We start from the raw sequence: 27,067 nt of genomic DNA on the forward strand, positions 1-27,067 counted from the left end.
TGTATTTAGCACTGGTGTGCCGTCCATGGAAGCTGTGAAAGTGCCGCTTCCATTGTATTTTCTAAAATATAAATACATATTGTGTGATTATTTTCATATTTTAATGCACTTTGAATAAATTAAAATTAATATTTTATTATAACCGCATTATGTATCTTATTACAAATTTCTATACAACATGTGAAAAAAATAATAAGATTGCTATTGTATATTCAAATATAAATTCGTATATGCATATTCCCAAAGGAAGCGCTGTATTGTCGAATACGGGACAGCTTCCACAGCAAAAATATTTGAATAGTGTAAAGCAGTCAGATTATACGCATTCGGACATATGCTTTACAGAGCACCAACCTTTGGTTTATTATATGATATTTTACATTATATGATATTTTGGTGTGTAGCATTCACAAGCTACACACCAAAATATCATATAATGCTTCCAATGATTCTATCCAGGGTTGGCACAGCTTCCCTATCATCAAATGTCACTGACCGCCACTGGTATTTAGAACTATTTTCAGATATTAATTTAAAAAGAGATTAAAACTGAATAAAGACTAAAATTGAAGAAATGTTCACTTACTGAATTATGAACCTGCTTCATACAGAATGACAATTTAATGCATAATGCCTAAATCACTATGATGCAATTTATATAATGTATTATATACAACATTGCATTACAGATTTGAATCCTATTTTGAGCTGTTCTTCTACAAGATTTCTAAATTTATTCAATTAATTAATGTAATTTGTTAAATTAAAATTATTAATAAATGGTGACAAGCCTACTTATAATGCCAAATTATTCTAATTATTAATTAAATTTATATTCAATTAATAATCTAGAAATTCAACAAGATGATTAATGTTTAGTTTAATATCTGGGTTAATGCTGATATTCTATTACAACTAAATCTTGTTATATATTAAGTTTCAAATGTATATGAAATGCTATAAAATGGAACCAAACATTATTTATAGATGTATTATATATTATCTTACAAAAGAGAAAGCAAAATTTTTGTTCTATTTTCTAATTAAATGATTATTAATTATCTGTATAAATGAGTATTATCAATTATTTCACATAATTAACACTTTTCAAAATTCTTCAAATCCAAATAGTATTTGAATGATTAAACAGTTATACAGTATTGAGTTTAAATGCAGCTATTACTATACAATAATTACATGCATTGCTTTAATGATGAATACGTATACAACATAACATAATGTTATACATAATATCCAACTGTTTATAAAGCTAATTTAAATATTTTAATTTAATTGTATGTCTATTATGTTTATGTGTAAAAAAATGAGAATTGTTGAAAAAATAAGCAATTATTTATTGTGACATTGTCACAATGCTGGGCTGCAATTTTTAATCATATTTTTAATTTATTTAATTTAAAATATATGCTCTCCACCTCAAATTAGTAGTGTCTTGCCTCTGTATATCCTACTTTCCTGCTAGCAATAGAGTCATGACAGTCATCTATCTGACTCCTTTCAGGAGAAAATGTTTGAATTAAAATAATTAACTTTTTTTTCAGTGAAAGTTAAAATATAGTTAATTGGGGCCTCCTGCCCCTACTCTTTCCATATCTGGTCTCAGCTTTTATCTATCTAATGCCATTCTTGAGATTAAGGACAAACAGACAACAGTGGGAATTTCTAGGTTTACAATTTTTTTAAATTGCAGCCCAATGATTAAAATTATTTACTAAATAAAAATAACTGTTGTCCAGATTAGATATTATTATTAATGACAAAAAATTTTAAAATATATAAACATAGCATCTTTGCTAATTTATGCAACAATCATTGTCATAACAATTGCATTCTGTTACTTGCTTTACTAGTAATATTATTTTCAAATTGAATTTGTTATGTTTTAAAATATATATAGTAGAATTACACTAATTTGAACTAATTGGGAGAAAACATAATCTGAATTAGTGAAAGTCTGAATTATCAGGATTTTTATTCAAATATGTACTGTATGGTCCAAAATAAGCTACATTTTATTTAAAGTTAAATTTTATTGTGAACTTAAAATGAACAAACACAGTGATTTGATAAACTTACAATGCAAATGTAATAGTAGCAACATTTTTGTCATTGCCAACATTTACTAACTATGCTTTAAAAAATTTAATTTTTATTTGTGATTCCTTTTCTAACTATTCTTACATGACATCTTGATGTTTTTGTATAATATAAGATAATAATTGTTAAAGCCTAGATTAGAATTAACAAATTCATTATTTTAAAAAATACACAATGCAGTCCAAATTATTGGAAATTCTGAATTAATAAAGTCCAAACTGGAAAATATTTACTATATTTACTTTATACTTNTAATTTTAAAATTATAGAGAGGTTAATAATGCATTGTAAACAAAAAAATTGTTATTAAATGTATTTGAGAAGTAATAGATAAATTTAGAATTTAAATTTTATTGACGCAAAAACTAAAATTTAACAATTTCAAAAGAAATCTCACTAAATAATAAAAAACTGAAAAAATTTTTAAACCAATTAAAAGAAAGGAATGTTAGAGATATTAAATATAACAATGAATAAGAATGTTTAAAGTAGTTAATAAAATATTAACAGGAACAGTTTTTATTTAGATTTCTGACTAGATTTTTGTTTGAAAGTTAATTTTTATCAGAAAAACTAATAAGACACTAATAATGGACAACTAACAAGCATATGTTTTTTAAAATTAAATTACAGAAGCATTTAAAATTAGAAGTTAAGTTTTTGTTTGTTTTAAAATTTGTTCTTAAAAATAACCTCTTCTGAAAATAGATGCTAGAGTCTAAAAGCTATAAATGATCAGTTTTTATCTTCATTTGTGATTGTTCATATGCATTTATAGATTCCATATGCAGTTGGAGTTTCAAGTAAAAAGAACTCTTATATTCTTATACCAAATATATTCAAGCAATTTATAAAAATGAAAACTTAAGATTTTTTTTATAAGAAACACTCATTCCTCAAAAATTTCTAGGTATTTCAATCACGTTTACTGTATATATGCTTTAATACAGTGTTTTTCAACCTGCGGGTCACAATCCCCAGGGGGGGTCACAAAGCCTTACACAGGGGGTCGTGGGTAAAAGAAAAAAACAAGTGTTTATAGGTCCTACACTATAATAAAAAAACTACAATCTCAGTGAGAAGGCTGTGCCTGTTTATTTTACAGTACAATTGGTTTTTTTGATCGATATTTATGTCTCAACAGAAAGAAACTTAAATACGTAGTTTTTAAAATCACTGACATAGTTTTAATATGGCCCTGGGGGTCGCAGAATTTTTTAACTTGTAAAGGGGTCGCTTATTGAAGAAGGTTGAAAAACACTGCTTTAATACATTTAAACAAATAAAATCACAACATAATATCAATACTATATCACATGAAATTTTATAATCTATGATAAAGAAAAAATATTGTTTCTGTTGTGATGAATTTCATATAAGAAGAAAATGTTTTCAAATATTTTCTTCCTTAATTAATATGAATTATATATATAGTATTTATAGTCTGTTTCTTCTGATGCTTGTTTCTCCAATTTCTTAACAAATTGGTAAGTAGAGATTCATTTTTCATATATAGAATTCTTTGAAACTAAATTTTCTACATAATTCCCTTCAGAAAAGTAAATTTTATAAACTTAACACTTTTAAAAACATCCAAAAAATACTTTTTTTACAGAACTATTGAAACTATAACTATAAATATACTCCATTTTCAAATAATAAATTATAAGCTATATTGTACAAACTTATTTACTTTAAAAATACATCAAATTAAGAAATGTATAACCAATTTATTTAATTTATTACTAATATAACAAACATTTTGAATTTTAAATTATTACACAAAACCTTAAAACATACATGATGGAATAAATGACATACCACAAAAGAATAATGCTTTTTTGAACGTGCAGTATAATCATTCTGTACTCTAACAACAATTGGTCCAGATATTGGTCCTCCAACTAGTCCTGTTGTAAGATTTGGAGGTCTTTCTACTTGACAAACAATTCTTTAAAATATAAATAAACATCAAATGCTTTAAAATATAACAACCAATTTTTTGAATATTAAATAAATATTAACGCATGTGATAAATATTTAATATTAAAACATATATTCAATAATTAATGTAAATGTGATTATTCAGCATATTCTTTAATCTAGCTAAAATTACAAGTTTTGCATTTGAAGATAATGCAAAAAGCTAATCAACTTAATGAATTATAAAACATAATCTAGATACTATTAAATATTGTAATATTTAATGAATAAAATAAACTTACAATGTAAATAATTTTAATAATTTAACTTCATAATGCCGAAACATACCTGCTAGTTTTTAAATATCCTTCTCGATGAGGAAGACATTCTGAAATTGTCCTACCATCTACATCATAAACAACTCTAACTCCATCAGCAATATCATCAAAAATTCTTCCTAAATTGATTCCTTCAATGGTTATATTTGTGCCACCTTCCCAAGGTCCAGATTCTGGGTTAAACTGTATACAATCATATCTCATGAGTTATATGAATCTTAACAAAAATAAAAAAACTAGTAATATAAAATTGATTTTACACTTAATATTTTAGGATCAGGACATGTTTGTCTTCTGTCTAACCACATTGTAGCACTTCCGTCACTACACTGATCATGAACTTGACAAGAGGCAGGTCTATCTTGACACCAACCACAAGCATATTTTTCAGGTAATTCGAGACATTCCCCACAATTATCTGCCATTCCTTCACATTTATAGACTAAGACTATAAAAGTAATTGTTAAATATATAATAATGATGATATATACACATAGTTTAGAAAATAAGAATTGAAATTTTAGTTATTTAGTTAAATAAAATATTTAGAATCTATTATTAAAGATCAAGATCATAATAATTAAAAGAGATGAATAACTTCATTTTTCTGGTTTATTTTTTTATAAATATTTTTTAAAATATTAGTTTCCAACTTCAGTATACAACATTATTTGATTAAATAATTTGTTCAGGTTATTATCCTCCATTACTTGTAATTTTTTACAATTTATAGATTTGAAAATAGACAAAAGAAACTTAGAGCAAAAGACACTGTTTAATTGAATAATTTTAATTTAAGAAAATACAGAAAAAATGTATATAGGTTGCATGATTTGTAGAATTATACAATTTTGCTAATTTGTTTATTTTAAATTTTATATTTTAAGAGTTTTATGAATTTTTAAGAAAGGGCAATTACAGGTAACATTGATAAAATATGATAATCAAAAAATCTCATTACTGAATTACTGAATAAAATTATATAAGTAAGCATTATCAGAAAATTATGAAATATTTCAAAAGCTGGAACTTTTACACAATAACAAGAAATGAACACTACAAAATTTTCCAGCAGGATAATGTTTTTTAATTTATACAGTAGCAAACGTTTTTGGCATCCTTCAGGAGCCTAGGTCAAGCTTAATTAAATAAATTATTTAATTATAAATACTAACTAGAAATAAGAGATAAAGAAGTACAGATAACATTAATAAAAAAATTTTACAATAAGTAAACTATGAAAAAAATGCTCTAATGAAGATGTGATAAAAATTAAGCTTAAGCAGTAATTTCTTATCAATAACTGGATAAATATTAATGAAATAACATCATTAGAAATCCAGCAAACACAAATATTTACTAACACTAACATTTTTGATCTTATTGAAAGGCCTTAACTGCTTGTCACAATTTTAAAATGTTATTTGGTATTCAAGTTAAATATTTTAATTTATATCATTCTACTTTCTGGCTTTTTTTAAGTTGTGATGAGTACCTCTTCAGTACTCTTCAGATCTTTAAATAAGACCAAAAACAGTATTTGTTGGATTTCTAAGGTGGTTGTTATTTCAAGAGTAAGTTAAACCAATAAAAAATTATGTAACTTCTAATCCAGACCAGAAATTCATATATATATAGTTAATCAGTTAATATAGTTGATCAGTCCTTAAGTTTTCCATATCTAGTCCCAATTTTTATCTATCTAACTCTGTTCTAAAGATTAAGAAAAGACAAACAGATGTAAGTAGGAATCTATAGGTCAGCAATTTGAAAACTGCAGCCCAAAAATATTAATGTTAGTAAATACTGGACTTCTAAGGTGGTTGGTTATTTCAAAAGTAAGCTTAGATCTTAAATATAGAATCAGTCTGAAGCTTTTCATCACTTGAAACTTGAATCTACATACTCAAGGCAAACTCACCTCGAATATTTTCTGGATTATCAAGTGGTTTAGTTCCTTCCCAAATCACAGCAAATGTTGCTGTAATGTTTGGTGCTTGAGTCCCATATTGAAACTGTAAAATAAAATAAAGTGCTGTGAATTCAAATTATTATATATGTAAATATAAAAGAAAGCAAATATTAATTTAATAATTTTTTATCCATTTTAAGTACAGTGATACCCCGAACTTATGCAATAGGTGGGACCGAGCAATAACCGCGTAAGTCAGGGTATAATTTCGCAATTTGTCTAAAATCCAAGTCAGATGTATGTAAGCTATTAATGTTCTCGTTAATCTTATCTCGTCTTTTGATTTGTTCACGGTTACAAGAAATCACCACATAGAGTCTCTCAAGTCTCCGTAGATATAACAAACAGAAATAAATAACACAAAAAAATTGTAGCTATGTGACGATTCCATGCGACATGTCCAAACATGTAAGCCGAAGAATAGTGTGGGGGGGAGTGAGTAATCAAGAGCTGCGTGGCGCTCAAACAAAAGACGAATCGAAAGTCGGGGTAGCGTAAGTCGAGGTATTACTGTATATCAAACATTGCAAAGCCTGATATGTATGTAGAAACACAACCAAACAACTGCCTTAAATAATCAGGCTATAAGTTTGCTAATTTAATGATTAATACTAAGTAATTTGCTACTAGTGGTAGACAATAGAGAGGTTGCGGCCGAAGTTTTCATCTTTAAAACGTGAACGTCGAACGTCAAGCGCCGCTTACAAGATAGCGGCGTTCGACGTTCACGTTTTACAGATAAAAACTTCGGCCGCAACCTCTCTATGGTCTACCACTAGTAGCAAATTACTTAGTATTAATCATTAAATTAGCAAACTTATAGCCTGATTATTTAAGGCAGTTGTTTGGTTTTGTTTCTACATACATATCAGGCTTTGCAATGTTTGATATACAGTAATACCTCGACTTACGCTACCCCGACTTTCGATTCGTCTTTTGTTTGAGCGCCACGCAGCTCTTGATTACTCACTCCCCCCCACACTATTCTTCGGCTTACATGTTTGGACATGTCGCATGGAATGGTCACATAGCTACAATTTTTTTGTGTTATTTATTTCTGTGTTTGTTATATCTACGGAGACTTGAGAGACTCTATGTGATGATTTCTTGTAACCGTGAACAAATCAAAAGACGAGATAAGATTAACGAGAACATTAATAGCTTACATACATCTGACTTGGATTTTAGACAAATTGCGAAATTATACCCTGACTTACGCGGTTATTGCTCGGTCCCACCTATTGCATAAGTTCGGGGTATCACTGTACTTAAAATGGATAAAAAATTATTAAATTAATATTTGCTTTCTTTTATATTTACATATATAATAATTTGAATTCACAGCACTTTATTTTATTTTACAGTTTCAATATGGGACTCAAGCACCAAACATTACAGCAACATTTGCTGTGATTTGGGAAGGAACTAAACCACTTGATAATCCAGAAAATATTCGAGGTGAGTTTGCCTTGAGTATGTAGATTCAAGTTTCAAGTGATGAAAAGCTTCAGACTGATTCTATATTTAAGATCTAAGCTTACTTTTGAAATAACCAACCACCTTAGAAGTCCAGTATTTACTAACATTAATATTTTTGGGCTGCAGTTTTCAAATTGCTGACCTATAGATTCCTACTTACATCTGTTTGTCTTTTCTTAATCTTTAGAACAGAGTTAGATAGATAAAAATTGGGACTAGATATGGAAAACTTAAGGACTGATCAACTATATTAACTGATTAACTATATATATATGAATTTCTGGTCTGGATTAGAAGTTACATAATTTTTTATTGGTTTAACTTACTCTTGAAATAACAACCACCTTAGAAATCCAACAAATACTGTTTTTGGTCTTATTTAAAGATCTGAAGAGTACTGAAGAGGTACTCATCACAACTTAAAAAAAGCCAGAAAGTAGAATGATATAAATTAAAATATTTAACTTGAATACCAAATAACATTTTAAAATTGTGACAAGCAGTTAAGGCCTTTCAATAAGATCAAAAATGTTAGTGTTAGTAAATATTTGTGTTTGCTGGATTTCTAATGATGTTATTTCATTAATATTTATCCAGTTATTGATAAGAAATTACTGCTTAAGCTTAATTTTTATCACATCTTCATTAGAGCATTTTTTTCATAGTTTACTTATTGTAAAATTTTTTTATTAATGTTATCTGTACTTCTTTATCTCTTATTTCTAGTTAGTATTTATAATTAAATAATTTATTTAATTAAGCTTGACCTAGGCTCCTGAAGGATGCCAAAAACGTTTGCTACTGTATAAATTAAAAAACATTATCCTGCTGGAAAATTTTGTAGTGTTCATTTCTTGTTATTGTGTAAAAGTTCCAGCTTTTGAAATATTTCATAATTTTCTGATAATGCTTACTTATATAATTTTATTCAGTAATTCAGTAATGAGATTTTTTGATTATCATATTTTATCAATGTTACCTGTAATTGCCCTTTCTTAAAAATTCATAAAACTCTTAAAATATAAAATTTAAAATAAACAAATTAGCAAAATTGTATAATTCTACAAATCATGCAACCTATATACATTTTTTCTGTATTTTCTTAAATTAAAATTATTCAATTAAACAGTGTCTTTTGCTCTAAGTTTCTTTTGTCTATTTTCAAATCTATAAATTGTAAAAAATTACAAGTAATGGAGGATAATAACCTGAACAAATTATTTAATCAAATAATGTTGTATACTGAAGTTGGAAACTAATATTTTAAAAAATATTTATAAAAAAATAAACCAGAAAAATGAAGTTATTCATCTCTTTTAATTATTATGATCTTGATCTTTAATAATAGATTCTAAATATTCTATTTAACTAAATAACTAAAATTTCAATTCTTATTTTCTAAACTATGTGTATATATCATCATTATTATATATTTAACAATTACTTTTATAGTCTTAGTCTATAAATGTGAAGGAATGGCAGATAATTGTGGGGAATGTCTCGAATTACCTGAAAAATATGCTTGTGGTTGGTGTCAAGATAGACCTGCCTCTTGTCAAGTTCATGATCAGTGTAGTGACGGAAGTGCTACAATGTGGTTAGACAGAAGACAAACATGTCCTGATCCTAAAATATTAAGTGTAAAATCAATTTTATATTACTAGTTTTTTTATTTTTGTTAAGATTCATATAACTCATGAGATATGATTGTATACAGTTTAACCCAGAATCTGGACCTTGGGAAGGTGGCACAAATATAACCATTGAAGGAATCAATTTAGGAAGAATTTTTGATGATATTGCTGATGGAGTTAGAGTTGTTTATGATGTAGATGGTAGGACAATTTCAGAATGTCTTCCTCATCGAGAAGGATATTTAAAAACTAGCAGGTATGTTTCGGCATTATGAAGTTAAATTATTAAAATTATTTACATTGTAAGTTTATTTTATTCATTAAATATTACAATATTTAATAGTATCTAGATTATGTTTTATAATTCATTAAGTTGATTAGCTTTTTGCATTATCTTCAAATGCAAAACTTGTAATTTTAGCTAGATTAAAGAATATGCTGAATAATCACATTTACATTAATTATTGAATATATGTTTTAATATTAAATATTTATCACATGCGTTAATATTTATTTAATATTCAAAAAATTGGTTGTTATATTTTAAAGCATTTGATGTTTATTTATATTTTAAAGAATTGTTTGTCAAGTAGAAAGACCTCCAAATCTTACAACAGGACTAGTTGGAGGACCAATATCTGGACCAATTGTTGTTAGAGTACAGAATGATTATACTGCACGTTCAAAAAAGCATTATTCTTTTGTGGTATGTCATTTATTCCATCATGTATGTTTTAAGGTTTTGTGTAATAATTTAAAATTCAAAATGTTTGTTATATTAGTAATAAATTAAATAAATTGGTTATACATTTCTTAATTTGATGTATTTTTAAAGTAAATAAGTTTGTACAATATAGCTTATAATTTATTATTTGAAAATGGAGTATATTTATAGTTATAGTTTCAATAGTTCTGTAAAAAAAGTATTTTTTGGATGTTTTTAAAAGTGTTAAGTTTATAAAATTTACTTTTCTGAAGGGAATTATGTAGAAAATTTAGTTTCAAAGAATTCTATATATGGAAAATGAATCTCTACTTACCAATTTGTTAAGAAATTGGAGAAACAAGCATCAGAAGAAACAGACTATAAATACTATATATATAATTCATATTAATTAAGGAAGAAAATATTTGAAAACATTTTCTTCTTATATGAAATTCATCACAACAGAAACAATATTTTTTCTTTATCATAGATTATAAAATTTCATGTGATATAGTATTGATATTATGTTGTGATTTTATTTGTTTAAATGTATTAAAGCAGTGTTTTTCAACCTTCTTCAATAAGCGACCCCTTTACAAGTTAAAAAATTCTGCGACCCCCAGGGCCATATTAAAACTATGTCAGTGATTTTAAAAACTACGTATTTAAGTTTCTTTCTGTTGAGACATAAATATCGATCAAAAAAACCAATTGTACTGTAAAATAAACAGGCACAGCCTTCTCACTGAGATTGTAGTTTTTTTATTATAGTGTAGGACCTATAAACACTTGTTTTTTTCTTTTACCCACGACCCCCTGTGTAAGGCTTTGTGACCCCCCTTGGGGATTGTGACCCGCAGGTTGAAAAACACTGTATTAAAGCATATATACAGTAAACGTGATTGAAATACCTAGAAATTTTTGAGGAATGAGTGTTTCTTATAAAAAAAATCTTAAGTTTTCATTTTTATAAATTGCTTGAATATATTTGGTATAAGAATATAAGAGTTCTTTTTACTTGAAACTCCAACTGCATATGGAATCTATAAATGCATATGAACAATCACAAATGAAGATAAAAACTGATCATTTATAGCTTTTAGACTCTAGCATCTATTTTCAGAAGAGGTTATTTTTAAGAACAAATTTTAAAANAGCAATTAAATGTATTTTATTTTATTGTACATATTGGGTGCATTTTCTGGTAAAACCGCTTAAATCCACTTTGTTAAAAGACAGTTATGACATTTCTGCTTTAAGTTAGTTGCTACAGCACTAGTACAGAAAGATTCCAATTACTGAAAAAAAGAAGTTAAGATGGCTGCCATTATAAATTATATGCATATTAGGTACTCAAAATGAAGATTATGACATACAAAAATATATTTTGAACTGATTATCCAAAAACTTAAAAATGCACTTTTCCACAATCTTCTATACCAACATAGATGTCTTCAGATTTATTACTAATGGCAAATGCACTCATTATATATCATTATTGTTTATCATATAAGTAATGTATTTTTACACAATATCAAATTTTTCTGATTGGCTGCCTCTGATATATCAGTACATTAGGTGTTCTTACCAAAAGACAATAGAACAAATTACAGAATTCTTAACAATTTTTTAAAATGTAGAATAAATGCACATTTGTGCACAAGTGCCATATCGTTTAGTATTACAGAAAACAATCATATAGGCATAACACTGGAAAATACATGTTTCATATGAGATAAACAATAAAAACATTGATGTCATAAATTTCTTATGTCAATTGTTTATCTGCATCAGTCTTTTTTCTGTCAAGTCCTGCCAAAAACAATAGATTGAGGTTTCACTGTATATCTAAATCTTTTTCAATATTATATCATGACCTGACATCAGAAGGCAATATGCACAAAACCTGATATGCACCCAATTAACTTAAAATATGACCAGTATCCTTGTTACTTTTGTATTTAGCACTGGTGTGCTGTCCATGGAAGCTGTGAAAGTGCCGCTTCCATTGTATTTTCTAAAATATAAATACATATTGTGTGATTATTTTCATATTTTAATGCACTTTGAATAAATTAAAATTAATATTTTATTATAACCGCATTATGTATCTTATTACAAATTTCTATACAACATGTGAAAAAAATAATAAGATTGCTATTGTATATTCAAATATAAATTCGTATATGCATATTCCCAAAGGAAGCGCTGTATTGTCGAATACGGGACAGCTTCCACAGCAAAAATATTTGAATAGTGTAAAGCAGTCAGATTATACGCATTCGGACATATGCTTTACAGAGCACCAACCTTTGGTTTATTATATGATATTTTACATTATATGATATTTTGGTGTGTAGCATTCACAAGCTACACACCAAAATATCATATAATGCTTCCAATGATTCTATCCAGGGTTGGCACAGCTTCCCTATCATCAAATGTCACTGACCGCCACTGGTATTTAGAACTATTTTCAGATATTAATTTAAAAAGAGATTAAAACTGAATAAAGACTAAAATTGAAGAAATGTTCACTTACTGAATTATGAACCTGCTTCATACAGAATGACAATTTAATGCATAATGCCTAAATCACTATGATGCAATTTATATAATGTATTATATACAACATTGCATTACAGATTTGAATCCTATTTTGAGCTGTTCTTCTACAAGATTTCTAAATTTATTCAATTAATTAATGTAATTTGTTAAATTAAAATTATTAATAAATGGTGACAAGCCTACTTATAATGCCAAATTATTCTAATTATTAATTAAATTTATATTCAATTAATAATCTAGAAATTCAACAAGATGATTAATGTTTAGTTTAATATCTGGGTTAATGCTGATATTCTATTACAACTAAATCTTGTTATATATTAAGTTTCAAATGTATATGAAATGCTATAAAATGGAACCAAACATTATTTATAGATGTATTATATATTATCTTACAAAAGAGAAAGCAAAATTTTTGTTCTATTTTCTAATTAAATGATTATTAATTATCTGTATAAATGAGTATTATCAATTATTTCACATAATTAACACTTTTCAAAATTCTTCAAATCCAAATAGTATTTGAATGATTAAACAGTTATACAGTATTGAGTTTAAATGCAGCTATTACTATACAATAATTACATGCATTGCTTTAATGATGAATACGTATACAACATAACATAATGTTATACATAATATCCAACTGTTTATAAAGCTAATTTAAATATTTTAATTTAATTGTATGTCTATTATGTTTATGTGTAAAAAAATGAGAATTGTTGAAAAAATAAGCAATTATTTATTGTGACATTGTCACAATGCTGGGCTGCAATTTTTAATCATATTTTTAATTTATTTAATTTAAAATATATGCTCTCCACCTCAAATTAGTAGTGTCTTGCCTCTGTATATCCTACTTTCCTGCTAGCAATAGAGTCATGACAGTTATCTATCTAACTCCTTTCAGGAGAAAATGTTTGAATTAAAATAATTAACTTTTTTTTCAGTGAAAGTTAAAATATAGTTAATTGGGGCCTCCTGCCCCTACTCTTTCCATATCTGGTCTCAGCTTTTATCTATCTAATGCCATTCTTGAGATTAAGGACAAACAGACAACAGTGGGAATTTCTAGGTTTACAATTTTTTTAAATTGCAGCCCAATGATTAAAATTATTTACTAAATAAAAATAACTGTTGTCCAGATTAGATATTATTATTAATGACAAAAAATTTTAAAATATATAAACATAGCATCTTTGCTAATTTATGCAACAATCATTGTCATAACAATTGCATTCTGTTACTTGCTTTACTAGTAATATTATTTTCAAATTGAATTTGTTATGTTTTAAAATATATATAGTAGAATTACACTAATTTGAACTAATTGGGAGAAAACATAATCTGAATTAGTGAAAGTCTGAATTATCAGGATTTTTATTCAAATATGTACTGTATGGTCCAAAATAAGCTACATTTTATTTAAAGTTAAATTTTATTGTGAACTTAAAATGAACAAACACAGTGATTTGATAAACTTACAATGCAAATGTAATAGTAGCAACATTTTTGTCATTGCCAACATTTACTAACTATGCTTTAAAAAATTTAATTTTTATTTGTGATTCCTTTTCTAACTATTCTTACATGACATCTTGATGTTTTTGTATAATATAAGATAATAATTGTTAAAGCCTAGATTAGAATTAACAAATTCATTATTTTAAAAAATACACAATGCAGTCCAAATTATTGGAAATTCTGAATTAATAAAGTCCAAACTGGAAAATATTTACTATATTTACTTTATACTTCTTAATTATTTTATATACACCATTTTGCAACTAATAGATTTTATGAAATTTTAAATTACCAAAACTGTTGTAATTCAATTAAAGAATGATTGTTTTAATTAAACTAGTAATTTCTTTAACTTTTTTATTTATATAGTCTGTTAATGACAGAGTAAGAAATATAAATTAGAAATTAATCTAAAAAGATAATATAATTAAAATATAATATTATTGTTTTAACTTTCATAGATATATGTAAAGATTAGTAACATTTTATATAAAGTTTCTCTTCATCATAATCACATTAAAAAATTATTAAATATAAAACATTCTAATAATTTTTGTACAGATGTCCAAATTTTAAGTAGTTTTTAATTAGGAAATACAATTTTCAGATAATGAAAATTTTAAAGTGAAAAGATATGATTAAGAATTTAGACTATTTTACATGTATAGAATTTTAAAGACTACATAATATTAGAGATTAATAGTTCTTGGTTTTGCTACAATATAATATTTCATCAGAGTTCAATAAGTTTTGGTTGTTACAAAATTTAAAATTTAATAGTAGATTTTAAAATGGAATTAATTTATTTACAATTACTTTTACTAATTTTTCAAATAAAAATATTAAGTAAATGAGCTAGTATATTTCTTGCTGTATTTTGATTTGAGATTTAACAATACAAACAAAAAATGGTTTTAATGAATTAATCAATTATTTTATGTATTATCTTCAAATATATTACATTCTTGAAATAAACAGATATTCAAGTTTTTGTCAGCATTTTCTATTTTTAATGTAATGTGAACATATTCTCTGAAAGTTGCTATACTAAATGATATCAAAATTATGAGAATAAAGAGCTTCAGTAATTGCTGAGTTTCGTTTACTTAACTATTTATCAATTGGTCCAGTGTGAGAACTGAGAAGATTTGTTATCCCAAGGAAGGTAAATCTTTTCAGGCATGCATCTCAAAATAAGCACTTTTAAAACTTATAATTTTTAAATATTGTAACTCGTCCGAGACTGCATTTCTTAACTAAATACACTCAAACAAACCTTTACATATGCAGCCGTAATTTAATAAATAAATTCAAACGTACAGAAAATAAATTCAAACGTACGTCAGAAAGCCTACGTACAACCCGATATTTATCCCATGGAATTCACACGACCCGCCTAAGTATAAGCTAGCAGCATTCCGGGCGCTCATCGCGCGAGCTTATTCGCACTGCAGCAGTACCCAGGACAGAAACGAAGAGCTCGGTTATATCAATAAATTAGCTNATTTACATGTTAAACTAAGGATGCATCTAGAGGACAAGCGACTAACCAAGCCAATGACATTCCTTTATGATAATACAGGGTTAAATAATTTGGCATTAATTATTCAACGTCAGATGAGGTTACCAATTCAAATCAAATAAAAACCGATTCTTTTGAAGAACTTTTATACTTTTTCGTTCTAACGTATTGCCTAATGTCTTCAATTTTATGTCATTGTTGTCTTTCTCTTTACGTATATTTATTAATTTTGCGAATCAATAGCAATTGTCCTTCGGGACTTTCCAAGCCACTTGTAAACATTCTTCGTCTCTCATTTTGTCGCCCGGATGTCCTTCGTCCAGTCGGTCTCCTGTTGATGTCGTATACAGTCGACCCCCCTATAACACTGTTTGATAATTCCGTTTTATATGAATTTCATGTTGTAAGAGTCACTTAGATTTAACAAATATGTGACCTGTTCACAGCCCGGCACACGTATTTGTAAAATCTAGGTGACTCGTACAACATGGAATTCATATAAAACGAAATTATCAACAGTGTTATATGTTATAGGGGGTCGACTGTATTTTTCCTTTTATCTGACATTCTAGATCATGGCTTCTTAAACTATGGGTCGCGACCCCATTTGGGGTCGCTTAGCGAAATCTTGGGGTCGCGAGATTTTAATGCAAAATATTGAAAATAATTTGTGAGTTTGAAAATGGCGCGCTTTGTATCATAGGTTTTGTGATTTGTATATATCTTCAATATATATGTATATTTTCCTTTCCTTCTTTGTTCTTGTTCTCTTTGTTTTTAACTTCCTAGAAACTTCTTTCAAGTGTGGGTGGTGAGTAAATGTGTTAGAAGACAAAAGAAAAGGGGTAGCCCGGAGGGCAAAAGATAAGACATTTCACACCACTTTTGGCTGGGACGTCAGAGANAAAACTATAAAATTCAAATAACCATGTTTGAAGAAATGGAATTTATTTTATTTAAAATAAATTTTTTTAAAACTGTATCAGTAAATAATAATTAAACAATCTGATAATAAAAACCAAATAATATAAAATGAAGTAAGATCATATAGTTTTACTTTGTCAGAATAACTGCTTGAAGTATTTCATTTTGAAAAGTTATAATACTGGAATAATATAATTATTTTTTATTATTGTGAATATTATTCAGTGAAAACTAACTAAAATTGTATGATGTAATGTGCCAAGAGAATTTTTTTTATATGTGGCTTTAGACATAAGTATTAGATTCTTCTCTCCTATTTAGACATGAACTGCAAATAGAATTGATTCACATAAAAAAGTCTCCAAAAGCTGGAACATACACAAATTAAAACTAAACACCTTACACAGTCTTCCAGCAACTAATATGTATTGGAATCAATGTAAGCATTGTGAGACAATATCTGTCACATGGCAGTCATTGATTGATAACCCTCTAAAGAGAAGCAAATGAGTGATATTATAACAGGAGGATACTATATATATGTTATTGCAGTATACATAGATTAAAAGTTTAATTTTTTATTGTAAAAATGTAATTATACAGTATATGTAAAATGTAACACAAACTTGTTAAAGAATTCAAACCAGATGATACATAAAAACATACTTATAAAAAATACTCTAAATTTAGAATCTCTGCTAATGTTCTGTAATGATCAATGCTTGATGCAGATCTCTGAAAAAGGCTGAAAATCTTCCAGTTTTACTTGATTCCAATACATATTAGTTGCTTAAAGACTATTTATATGGTGTTTAATTTTAATGTAATTGATTCATGAATTGATTCCTCATGATAGAAGAATAATTTTTGACATATGTTGATTAATAATAGTTAATATAATAGTTAATAGCCTTAAGGCAATAATTAAGTTATCGAAAAAACAGACTATAAGTACAGTAGACTCACGTTCTGCATTGTAGGAAATCGCATTACAGGGGACATACATTAGCAGACCAATTTATACAAGTTCAAACATGTCTCTAAATTTTAAATGTTATTGCAAAGACTTCCCGAACATTTTTCCAAAATTATAGAGGAAGGCAATTATATAGCAGAACAAGTCTATAATTTTTATGAATTTGCTTTGTATTAGAAAAAAATGCCCAACAGAACATATATTGTGAAAGATGAGACTTCTGCTTCTGAGTTCAAGGCATCAAAAGATAGGATAACTTTACTTTTGTGTTCTAATGCAGCTTGAGAACATATAACTAAGCCAATGTTAATTAATCGTACATTAAATCCATGTGTAATGAAAAATGTAGACAAATCAACGCTTCCTGTTCAATGGAGAGCTAATAAAAAAGCATGGATTACATGCAAAATATTTAAAAATTGGTTTTATAACTGTTTTGTACTGGAGGTTGAAGATTATTTACAATGAAAAAAATTCTTTTTTAAACTGTTGGCTTCACTGTTCATATATAAACAACTGGTAAGTGTATATTTTCGCTTTTCAAAACAAAAAATCTGAAACTATGTGAAAACATTAAATTTATCTTACACATTATATGAGACTGTTTATCACGCTGTATGAGTTCTAGTTGCAAAATTTTTGTTGCCTCATACAAATTTGTGTTATAGGGGAGCATGTTATAATGGAGTTCACTGTAATATAAAATAGCAGTCAAAATATATTTTGAATTTTTGGTTTGATTATAATTAATTTCACTAAATTATCAATTAATGTTGCTGTTAATAACTATTGGCTGTCAATGGTCATTTTATTTTAGTTCTTTTAGAAATTCTTTCAGAGGAACAATACAAACATAATGGACCACTAACAAAGTCATCACAGTGTTGCAAACTGGAAATCTTTATGTTTCCATTAGCTTAGCTACATATGTTAATCAAAATTAATGAGTTTCTTTCAATTTTTTGAAAGAAATATTACTAAATTTCAAAGAATAAAATATAATACTGACACAATTATCAAAATATTAGATAAATTACATAATATAAGAAAATAAATTGTATTTTCTTAATGAAATGCAAAATGATTTAAAATTTGTAAATAAAAATTCAAGTGAATATAAATATATATTAAAGAATACATACTTGCATGTTATCTACTTTTACTTGAATTCTTTTACTTATTTTAAAAGGGACTAGAATCTCAGTTGAACCACCAGAAGTTGTATTAATTCGAGGACAAAAGCCGGGTCCAGATCGTATACTTGGGCCAATACTCTGTATATAAAATTGAAATAATTATAACTTAATGTAACTAAATTAACAATAAAATGTAATACATAAGAATTAGTCTGCTAGAAAGTTGAATTATAACAATTAATTTTAATTATTTTTACCAATTTCTTATCTAAATTGTGTGATATCATAAAATTGATTATCTACTAAAACTATAAATATTATTCTAAAAATTATCACAAATAAAAAGTCACGATTAACTTGCAGTCTGTGAAGTCCTAATTTGCAGCAGTCTCTAGCAATACAAATTTTATTTCCTGTTTTCTGCCTGCAGCTATTATGCAACCCTAATTAAGTTTACACATTCATAATGAATAACATTCAAATTACACTAGACCATGGCTTCTTAAACTATGGGTCGCTTAGCGAAATCTTGGGGTCGCGAGATTTTAATGCAAAATATTGAAAATAATTTGTGAGTTTGAAAATGGCGCGCTTTGTATCATAGGTTTTGTGATTTGTATATATCTTCAATATATATGTATATTTTCCTTTCCTTCTTTGTTCTTGTTCTCTTTGTTTTTAACTTCCTAGAAACTTCTTTCAAGTGTGGGTGGTGAGTAAATGTGTTAGAAGACAAAAGAAAAGGGGTAGCCCGGAGGGCAAAAGATAAGACATTTCACACCACTTTTGGCTGGGACGTCAGAGAGTGAAGACGTGTGGTGGAGTTGTCCTGGTCGTTTTGGCATCGTCAACTATCTTGGGTACCCATTCTTGACTAGTACTAGATATCTATCTGTCCTATTTGTCTATTCTTTCCTTATTTCCTTTTTAGTATAAGTAGTCATTAATTTAGTTTCTAGCTATAGTTTTATTTGTGTCGCCGATAAATTTGTTTGGTTAGTCCTCTATCGCGAGATTTTAAACTAATGGTTCTTCCTTTTGTATCTGTTGCTTTGTTAGTACTTAAGTACTAACGAGGGGTGTCGGAATCTGTTAGAATCCTGTAAAGTGAATAACCACGGGTGAAAATAAAGGTAGCATTTTATTTGTAATTTTGCCTATATCTTTGTTATATCACACTCACCACGTGCTTATCACTACAGATCATCGCTAGAATAATATAGTTTTTTTATTTATTCGGTAATTAATTTATTAATTATTATATGGAATATGTTATTTTTATGTATTTATAGGTATTTTTCGGATTAAAATCATTTTTGGCCATGGATAATTGGCTGAACTTAAGTAAGAAAGATAATGATGCAGAAGACAGTGCTACAAAGTCTCCTCAAGCAGGACTTATTATTCACAAACAGTCATCTAATCTACGAAAAAGAAAATATAATGAGTCTTTTCTTCAATTTGGCTTTACATTTAAAAATCATAATGGTAATGAACAACCTTTTTGTTTGATCTGCAATGAATTATTAGCTACAGAGAGTATGAAACCATCAAAATTGAAAAGACATCTTGAATCAAAGCATACTTCGTATGCCAATAAACCAAAAGAATATTTTGAAAGATTGTTAAAATCTTTAAATAAAGATATAAAATCTTTTGAAGAATTTACGACCATTAATGAAAAATATTTACTCGCGTCATATGAAGTTTCATACTGTATTGCTAAAAATAAAAAGCCTTTCACCATTGGAGAAGATCTTGTATTACCTGCTGCCATTAAAATGGTAGAAATACTACATGGAAGTAAATATAGCAATGATATTCGAAAAATTCCTTTGTCAAACGACACTGTCGCGAATAGAATTTCTGAAATAAGCAATGATCAATTAGTGCAACTTATTACAAGAATTAAAGAAAGCCCAAAATTTTCAATTCAGTTGGACGAAACAACTGATATTACCAAATTAGCTCAGTTGTTAGTATATGTCAGATACGTTTATAAAGAAAACATCGAGGAAGAATTGTTATTTTGTCGTCCTTTGAAAGACCGTACTAGAGGGAAAGACATATATTGTAAAGTTGACGAATTTTTAAAAACTGAAGGGTTAGAATGGAAAAATTGCTGTGGAGTATGCACAGATGGCGCTAAAGCAATGACGGGCCAAAATAATAGTTTTAAATCATTTTTTAAAGCTGCTCATTATGATCATATAACTTTTACTCACTGTCTTATTCATCAGGAGGCCCTCACAGCAAAAAAATTAGCACCAGAATTGAACGATGTGCTTCAAGATGCTGTTAAGATTATAAATTTTATTAAAAGCCATGCCCTTAACAGCCGCTTATTTTCAAATCTCTGTAAAGATGCGGATTCCCACTACACAAATTTATTACTACATGCAGAAGTAAGATGGATATCAAGAGGTCAAAGTTTAAGAAGATTATTGTTATTAAAGGACGAAATCGAAATATTTTTAACCGAACAAAAATGTGATCTCGCTACTTATTTTCAAAATGACCTATGGCTATCAAAGTTGTGTTATCTGTCAGATATTTTTGAGAAAGTAAACGATCTTAACTTGTCTCTTCAAGGAAAAAATTGCAATATATTTACTTCGAATGATAAAATTGAAAGTTTTATTAAAAAGATCAAAATTTGGCAAAGTAGGGTAGAAAAAAATTCTTTCGAAATGTTTTCAAGTATCGACAATTTTATATCCGAGAAAAATCATTGTAAAACTTTTATCGCAAAAATTATTATAGGTCACTTAAAAGCGCTAGAAACACAGTTTCGTAAATATTTTAAATCAAATATTGATTTTAAAAGTTTATCTTGGATTCAAAAACCATTTTTGATTGGTTTGGATGAGATTGATCACCTGCCATATAAAGCTCAAGAAGAATTTGCCGAGCTTTCGAGTGACTCAAACTTAAAAGTAGATTTTTCAAAAAAGCCGTTAACTGAATTCTGGATAAGAACTAGAACCGAATTTCCCACAATCTCTAATATGGCGTTAAATGTTCTTCTACCATTCAACACCACATATTTATGTGAAATTACTTTTTCAGCTTTAACACATATCAAATCCCAATATCGTTCATCGCTAAATAATGTTGAAGAGATTTTACGTCCAGCTGTGTCAAACATTGCACCAAGATTTAGTTTGTTATGCAGTAAAAAGCAAGCACATCCGTCTCATTAAAAAACAATTTCCCTTTAATTTTTGTATACTTAAACCATTTAACGGCTGCGCTATATATGCTGGTATATTTTGCCCAATATTCTCTTCTATTTATGTTATTGCAAAAAATGCAATTTTGATGAAAAATAGGGTATGTAATTTTTGTAACTATAATAAATACAATTTTACAACTTTTCGTGCAATTTTTAATTTTATATTTTCGTATGTTTTTAAACAAATTCTAAAACTACATTTTTTCATATGTATATATATTGTTACCTAATCAATAAATCATCAGAAAATATTTATATATCTGGGTTGTTCATGTTATCATGTATGCTGTTTATATATCTTTATATTATATTTTTTTGGGGGTCGCGAAAAAAATCACAATCGTAAATGGGGTCGTGAATAAAAAAAGTTTAAGAAGCCCTGTTCTAGATGATATTTTCGGTGTATTCTTGAATTTATGGCTTGTTTCGCTAGGGTGTTATCAAATAATTTAAACAGTTATAATGTAGTTGTACGCTTTATACAGGTGGATAAACGAAACTATTACATCTCAATTCCATCCTACCAAAAAGCTTTCTTACTTCCTTCATTCTACTTTAACACTTTTTTATATTTGTAAGTGTCTACTTATCTTTATATTTTGTGGTGTAGATGTAAAAATAACCAAATATTGTCTTTGACAAATTTAACGACACACAGCATGAAGACATATAAATTCTATTGTTTAGAAGAATAAAACATGAATACTAACGATTTGTGCTTTAATCGCGTTGTAACTGTAGAGATACCTAAGCCTGTTAACCTCATTGTGGTTTTTATGCCATTTTGTGATTTTTAAAATTGTATTTATTATAGTTACCGCTGTTCTGACATCCTCACACTTCTTCAAAATATCTTTAATAGCAGGTATCGGTATAAATCCGCTTTTTCAGAAGAAAACGTAAAATAATTGTTTCTATCAGAAATATAAAAGGCTGCAATTACAAGGGAGAGTTTCAAAGTTCGGGGAATACTATCCGATCAGTATATACTGGGTTGAACGTCGATGTCGACGTCTCCCGCGCTCCGAAAACTTTCGAATTGTTGCCTGATGACAAAGGAAGACCAATCGGTATTCCTTATTTTACGTCGCTTCTTCTTGTGTTTGTTCAGTGAAGTGTTCGTTATCCGAACATGTGTTAGTTGTCCGATCATAAAAACTTTTCGCGAAAATGTTCGTTATCCGATTTGTTCGTTAAGCGATCTGTTCATTAACCGATTACCTACTGTATTACGGTGGTCTGTATCTGCGTCCACACAAAATTTCCATAAATTACACTTAATTATTCAGAATAAAGCTGTTTTTGCATAGAGTTACGCGGCATTAATCGACGTTTTAAAATACAGATAAACATCGGTGTGCCGATTGCATAGAATTCCGCAAGTTAACACTGGTTGTTAGAGCAAATAAATACAAAATATGGAAAATGGGTAATGAAACAAATATTAAAACACCCTTTCGCATATACTAAATGGCATTAGTGACTGATAAGTGTAGAAAACCATTAAGACTGAAACATTTCTCTAAGTGTAATTTTGTGTTCTATTTTTATACTCTAAATCTCTAACAGTATTTTGTAAGAGAATAAACATTTGCGGTCAGTGTTTATGACAGGACTTCGCAGCATTAGACTCCGTTGGAATTGCTCACTGGTATGAGTGGCATTTTGTGTGAACCTTTGCCTGTTTTAAAAGTGATTGACATAAACGTGCTAAATCGATTAACCTGTATCAAAGAAACGTAAAAAATTAAAATTCACATAATACTTTACATACCTTATTAAATATCGACCACTCTACTTCGTTTCAAACACGGACACACCACAGATGGTAACTTGCGAACAAAATGCAAGAAAATGTCCATGCAGTTTGTAGTTTCCTGCAAACAGTATAAAGATTATTTAAAAGTATTTCAAAAATAAAATTTTAGAATTATTTCGATTACAAAAACTATTTCATTTGATTGGATATTTAAATTAATCACGTAATTTTGTAGACTGAATTTAACGCTGTAAATATATTCAATAGTGTCGATAGATAATATAATTTTTCACAATATCGAATTGTTGGATGACTAAGAATGCTGAAATGGCCTTAAAATTCATATATATATATATATATATATATATGGTTATTTAATATTTTGAAGTGAAAATATGCCTGTAAACAATGCAGAAATGAAATTATTATATACATATCTGCATTGTTCACAGGCATATTTTCACTTCTAAATATTATGGTATAACAACTTTATCATATTCCTTTTGAAATTTAAGTTCTGTTGTTGATCTAGTGAATAATTTATATGCTGCAACTATTGAATTTATGTTTTGTTTCTTCTGATAAATCTGCTCATCTGAATATAAAGGATGCTATAAGGATTTCACAATTTCACTGTGATGGTTCCATTTTTTTCATAATGCATCGTTGGATAATCCTCATTTGTCCAACATTTGGATAATTTACTTACATATAAACTTCCACCTACAGAGTTAGTTACCTGTGATATAGAAAGGTAAAACTTGTTTCCATCGTAAAGGAATAANGTCGATAGATAATATAATTTTTCACAATATCGAATTGTTGGATGACTAAGAATGCTGAACTGTCCTCAAAATTCATATATTAAAATATAATAATTATTGTTTAATTTACCCCACTCAGTGTATATGATAATTTTTGATTTAAAATATTATATAGTTATAATAATCTGATTGAGGATACGTTTCAAAACGTCAAATATTTAGTTATGTTTTAAAATTATGTCTTTTATTTAATGCTTAGTGAAAATGTAAGATATTTTCTCCCTTATTGAAAGACAATACAAGATTTAAAGTTAGTTTAATTAATTAACAAACTCAAATATCTAACGCAATCTCAACACTGGCAATGTATAAAAATACAGTAAAAAATTCCATCGACCCTATGAAGGGATGAGTTTTTGTTTTCGCTATAGTTTCAGCGGTAGGCTCACATCCCGACACTTCAGTTGATGGCTCAATTTCGAAACCTACCGATGATGACCTATACTCTGGCACTTGCGTCGACGTCCATTCTTTGATTTTCCTGCCATTTGTTTTTTTAACACTTCTAATGCCGTGTTATATCAGGACACCTTTGGCCAAGTACAGTTTTCAAGCATTTGTACTGGCGACCCATATCTATTTATAAAGACCAAGCGTAACTGATGCACCTTCTCGTATTTTCAACTCATGTTTCTGACACCAAACATTCAACACAACAGTCAAAATCTATCTGTTCGAGAATTAAAATAAAATTTATCCACGCTTACAAAATATTTTAAACACAAGTTATCTATTAAGAACAATATTGTGAAATTCTTGATATGTTTCCAAAATAAATACTTTTAATTTATATCAAATCTTATTTTTATACAAATACACGAACTAATCTAAAACATTTTGCGATTTTTTCTCTTTAAATCGAATCTAATTGAAATATTTCCTTTCTATCTCGTTGGTCGAGACTCTAAAAAGAGAACTGCACATTAATGCAACATTAGAAAAATACACTTTGTTTAATATGTTGTATTGTGCAGGAAGAAACTAAACACTGGCAAGAGATCTCAGATACCCTCTCGTTTAAAGTGTTATTAAAAAAATTGACGTTTTCATAATACAAAATTTCAATATTGCCGAATAATTTTCAGTGTCTTTACGTATCAATTTTTGCTTTGTATTTGGCTTACATAAGAGAATATGCTGTTTCTGCTGTTTTAACTCTATATTTAGAAATTAATGTTTAGATAAAAATATTCATATTAAAACACAGGGTCAAATATCTTTTTATTTAGTTTTTTATGCGTTTTTTCAAGGTATTGTCATTCAACGGTCGTCATATTGTCATGCAGTTAAATTATTCTAAATTTTTCAATATCATACTTTCCTGTTATGAATGGAGTCGTATCGGACATCGATGAGGGGAAAAGTTTAATTAAAATAACCTCACCTGCTGTGCAGAGCGGAAATTCNTTTCAAAACGTCAAATATTTAGTTATGTTTTAAAATTATGTCTTTTATTTAATGCTTAGTGAAAATGTAAGATATTTTCTCCCTTATTGAAAGACAATACAAGATTTAAAGTTAGTTTAATTAATTAACAAACTCAAATATCTAACGCAATCTCAACACTGGCAATGTATAAAAATACAGTAAAAAATTCCATCGACCCTATGAAGGGATGAGTTTTTGTTTTCGCTATAGTTTCAGCGGTAGGCTCACATCCCGACACTTCAGTTGATGGCTCAATTTCGAAACCTACCGATGATGACCTATACTCTGGCACTTGCGTCGACGTCCATTCTTTGATTTTCCTGCCATTTGTTTTTTTAACACTTCTAATGCCGTGTTATATCAGGACACCTTTGGCCAAGTACAGTTTTCAAGCATTTGTACTGGCGACCCATATCTATTTATAAAGACCAAGCGTAACTGATGCACCTTCTCGTATTCTCAACTCATGTTTCTGACACCAAACATTCAACACAACAGTCAAAATCTATCTGTTCGAGAATTAAAATAAAATTTATCCACGCTTACAAAATATTTTAAACAAAAGTTATCTATTAAGAACAATATTGTGAAATTCTTGATATGTTTCCAAAATAAATACTTTTAATTTATATCAAATCTTATTTTTATACAAATACACGAACTAATCTAAAACATTTTGCGATTTTTTCTCTTTAAATCGAATCTAATTGAAATATTTCCTTTCTATCTCGTTGGTCGAGACTCTAAAAAGAGAACTGCACATTAATGCAACATTAGAAAAATACACTTTGTTTAATATGTTGTATTGTGCAGGAAGAAACTAAACACTGGCAAGAGATCTCAGATACCCTCTCGTTTAAAGTGTTATTAAAAAAATTGACGTTTTCATAATACAAAATTTCAATATTGCCGAATAATTTTCAGTGTCTTTACGTATCAATTTTTGCTTTGTATTTGGCTTACATAAGAGAATATGCTGTTTCTGCTGTTTTAACTCTATA

At 27.9% G+C, this 27,067-nt stretch overlaps 2 protein-coding genes across 2 annotated transcripts in view; one reads left to right on the plus strand and one right to left on the minus strand.

The window, feature by feature from the left end:
- Positions 1 to 19,041, minus strand: part of LOC111634880 (plexin-A2-like) — a 28,606-nt gene extending 9,565 nt beyond the window's left edge. The window contains exon 1 of the mRNA XM_023379717.1: positions 18,827 to 19,041. Within this exon, the coding sequence (XP_023235485.1) occupies positions 18,827 to 18,832 (6 nt within the window). The 5' untranslated portion in view covers positions 18,833 to 19,041. The remainder of the gene's footprint in view (positions 1 to 18,826) is intronic.
- A 678-nt stretch (positions 19,042 to 19,719) lies between these two features.
- On the plus strand, positions 19,720 to 22,224 carry LOC111634879 (SCAN domain-containing protein 3-like). The gene has a single exon (XM_023379716.1). The coding sequence runs from the start codon at positions 20,143 to 20,145 to the stop codon at positions 22,021 to 22,023; it is 1,881 nt and encodes a 626-aa protein (XP_023235484.1). The 5' UTR covers positions 19,720 to 20,142; the 3' UTR covers positions 22,024 to 22,224.
- The last annotated feature ends 4,843 nt before the right edge of the window (positions 22,225 to 27,067 follow it).

This window comes from Centruroides sculpturatus, unplaced genomic scaffold (genome assembly GCF_000671375.1).
Source record: "Centruroides sculpturatus isolate CEXI.00-Female unplaced genomic scaffold, Cexi_2.0 scaffold862, whole genome shotgun sequence".
NCBI classification, from domain to species: domain Eukaryota; kingdom Metazoa; phylum Arthropoda; class Arachnida; order Scorpiones; family Buthidae; genus Centruroides; species Centruroides sculpturatus.

Bases quoted from the DNA above. Each gene is read 5' to 3' on its own strand.
- LOC111634879 (XM_023379716.1), top strand. From the start codon at position 20,143: ATGGATAATTGGCTGAACTTAAGTAAGAAAGATAATGATGCAGAAGAC.